Source organism: Penaeus vannamei, chromosome 10 (genome assembly GCF_042767895.1).
Source record: "Penaeus vannamei isolate JL-2024 chromosome 10, ASM4276789v1, whole genome shotgun sequence".
Classification (NCBI taxonomy): Eukaryota; Metazoa; Arthropoda; class Malacostraca; order Decapoda; family Penaeidae; genus Penaeus; species Penaeus vannamei.
In genome coordinates this window covers 43,568,348-43,570,847 of record NC_091558.1, presented here as the reverse complement: position 1 = coordinate 43,570,847, position 2,500 = coordinate 43,568,348, and the positions used below count along the sequence as shown (strand labels likewise).

The 2,500-nt window shown below is 37.6% G+C and overlaps 2 protein-coding genes across 3 annotated transcripts in view; both read right to left on the bottom strand.

The window, feature by feature from the left end:
• Tmem131 (Transmembrane protein 131) overlaps positions 1–1,649 on the bottom strand; it is a gene marked incomplete at its 5' end in the record, with an annotated part of 15,377 nt that extends 13,728 nt beyond the window's left edge. For both annotated transcript variants that reach the window (XM_070126713.1, XM_070126714.1), the window contains 3 exon segments: positions 712–936; positions 1,053–1,223; positions 1,444–1,649. In XM_070126713.1, the coding sequence (XP_069982814.1) occupies positions 712–936; positions 1,053–1,223; positions 1,444–1,649 (602 nt within the window).
• Positions 1,650–2,103: 454 nt separating this feature from the next.
• Positions 2,104–2,500, bottom strand: part of LOC138862943 (uncharacterized) — an 18,448-nt gene continuing 18,051 nt past the window's right edge. The window contains exon 4 of the mRNA XM_070126148.1: positions 2,104–2,115. Within this exon, the coding sequence (XP_069982249.1) occupies positions 2,104–2,115 (12 nt within the window). The remainder of the gene's footprint in view (positions 2,116–2,500) is intronic.

Here is a 2,500-nt window from a genome sequence, read left to right as displayed (position 1 = left end):
TGCCAGATCTTACCTTTCCCACATTTGTTTTTTGTATTTTATTGGGAAAATAATGGATTTTCATAGGAAAAATCTCATGTAACATGTAACTCTATTACTACTAGATATTTTTTTCACAAAAAGTTTCTCTCTTCATTAAGAATCTCTGTAACCAGAGCAGGCTTATTTGTTTAGAACAAATATCTATGGGGCAGACTTCTTCTCTAGGTCATTTCAAACAAACAAAATTATTATTTGCAGATACTTAAATGTGTCACACAACAAATTACAGCATTTTATTATCACTGGGAAGTAATAGTAATAGTTAAATATATCATAAAACATAAAAAAGTGATAAAAGTAACAGCAAAAAATATAAAGCTGGTCCTAAAGAAGTAACTTCAGTCATCTTAACTTCTCTACTTCATACAAAAATAGCATAAATTAGCAGTGTTTACTTTCTAAAAACAATATACTTTCATAATGAAAACATGGCAAGTAAAAATATCAAAGTATAAAAAAACTAATTAAAGGTTAGACTGCATGACCTACATTTGTCTCCACAATTGCCACTCAGCACCCCTGTTTGACAACTCCACACCAGATGAATACCACAAACTCAGAGCAAGCCTGAATAACATAACTCAGACGATCCTTTCCACACCGATATCACTCAATGCAAATGTGAAACACCACATTAGAGACAAAACAGATCTGCTGGAGGAAACTCACACTTTTTGAGGTGTAGGTCATGTTGTTCCTGTTTTTGATGGTTGTGAGGTTGCCCTCCTCCACCCCCATGAGCTCTACTGCACTCCGGGTCAGGTTTGAGCCCCACCCCCGCAACCGCAGTTCCACTGGGTTCTCATTTATGACATAGAAGAAGATGTCCCGCTGCTCGCCCATTCCCAGCGTCCCAAAGTCCAGCCAAGAATCACCACCGAGAGGCGGTATGTACTGTGGAAAGCCAAGAGTTGAAGGTAATGTATTGCAGACATTCTTACTTATTTACTTACACCCTGTTTCTCTTTTGTTTCGTTTTTTTTTTGTTCATTAACAAGGAGAAAACTTACCTTTGTTAATTTCCCATTATATGCACGCAGAGGGATTTTAATGGTGGTGACATTTGTATGCACAGTTACTGTTGTGGAAAGCCGAGCATCTGTCCCAACACTTAGCAATCGCAGTGTTGCTACATGTGCACTCAGATTTTCCTCAATGACAACTGGCCCATCCCATCCAATCTGGAAGCAAAAAAAGTTAACACATCTACGCAAACTGAACTATTCTAACTTTCACTCACTCATTCACAAAGAAAATCAATACATTATCTCATAACCCTCTAAAAGGCCATTTCATTGACTGACCAGCCTGCCACCCAAAACCGAACCCATACACCCAGTCTAACAAATGAACAGATAAGGGAGGAAGCTTGTCAGCCATAGATATGCTGCATCCGCTCACCTCGAAGTGTTTTCTGGCCTCCTCCGGGAGTGTTAGATTGTATATGACGACGGGGCAGGGAAAGGTGTTGGTAAGCGTGAGGTTGCGTGGCTCACTCCCGGGGTTGCTCGTCCCGCCACCCCCGCCCCCCAAGACCCCTCCCGCACCACCAGCAACACCCCCCACACTGCTGAAAACTCTTGTCTGCGTGTCCGTGGATCCTGAATCTGGAATAAGACCATATTATTACTGTCACCATCAATATCTTCTCTTTGTGATCAAGTGCATATTATCCAAATTCTTGTTTTAAAGTATGACCTTAATGAGAAAAGAGAAAAGAAATTAGAAAGAAATATATTCAGTTTGGTTAACTAAGTTTATTATGAATATACAAACACATTTTTCTGTTTCCTGATGATGTATAATTAGTTTATTAATTTGATTTTTTCTATGCTTCAAACTTCCTCTGACTTCACTCCTCAGGTAAGAAAACCCTTCTTTCATCCTTCTGGCTTGGGACTTTGTTATTTGTCAGAATATTGATGAAGAAAAAAATAATAAAAATAAAATAAAATTGTCTGACATTCATATTTCTAAGTATTATATAATTGGATGAATGGAACTGACATAAAAAAAAAAAAAAAAAATCTTGAGAGAAAAATAACTCACCCGTATAAGGGCTTATAACTTGCTCTGAAAAAGAAGAGTGGAAAAAATAATTTTAAAAGTAAAACTGTAAAAATCAATAAAAATATGTAATAAAAAATTATCAAAATGGATGTTCACCAGTAATTGTATAAAATATATGAACAATTAAAATGTACAAATAGGCTTTGGGAGAGAAAAATATACAGAACCAAACAGCAGTAACTAAACAAAATAAAAAAAAAGAACAAAGAAAGATGAGGAGAGAATAAGATCAGAAAAATGATAACGGTGAAAAACAGTGAATGAGAGAGAAAGGAAGGGAAAGAAATAGGGATAGGGAGAGAGGGAGTAAGGGAGAGGGGGAGGGGGAGGGAGGGAAGGAGGGAGGGAGGAAGGGAAGGAGGAAGGGAAGGAGGAAGGGAAGGAGGAA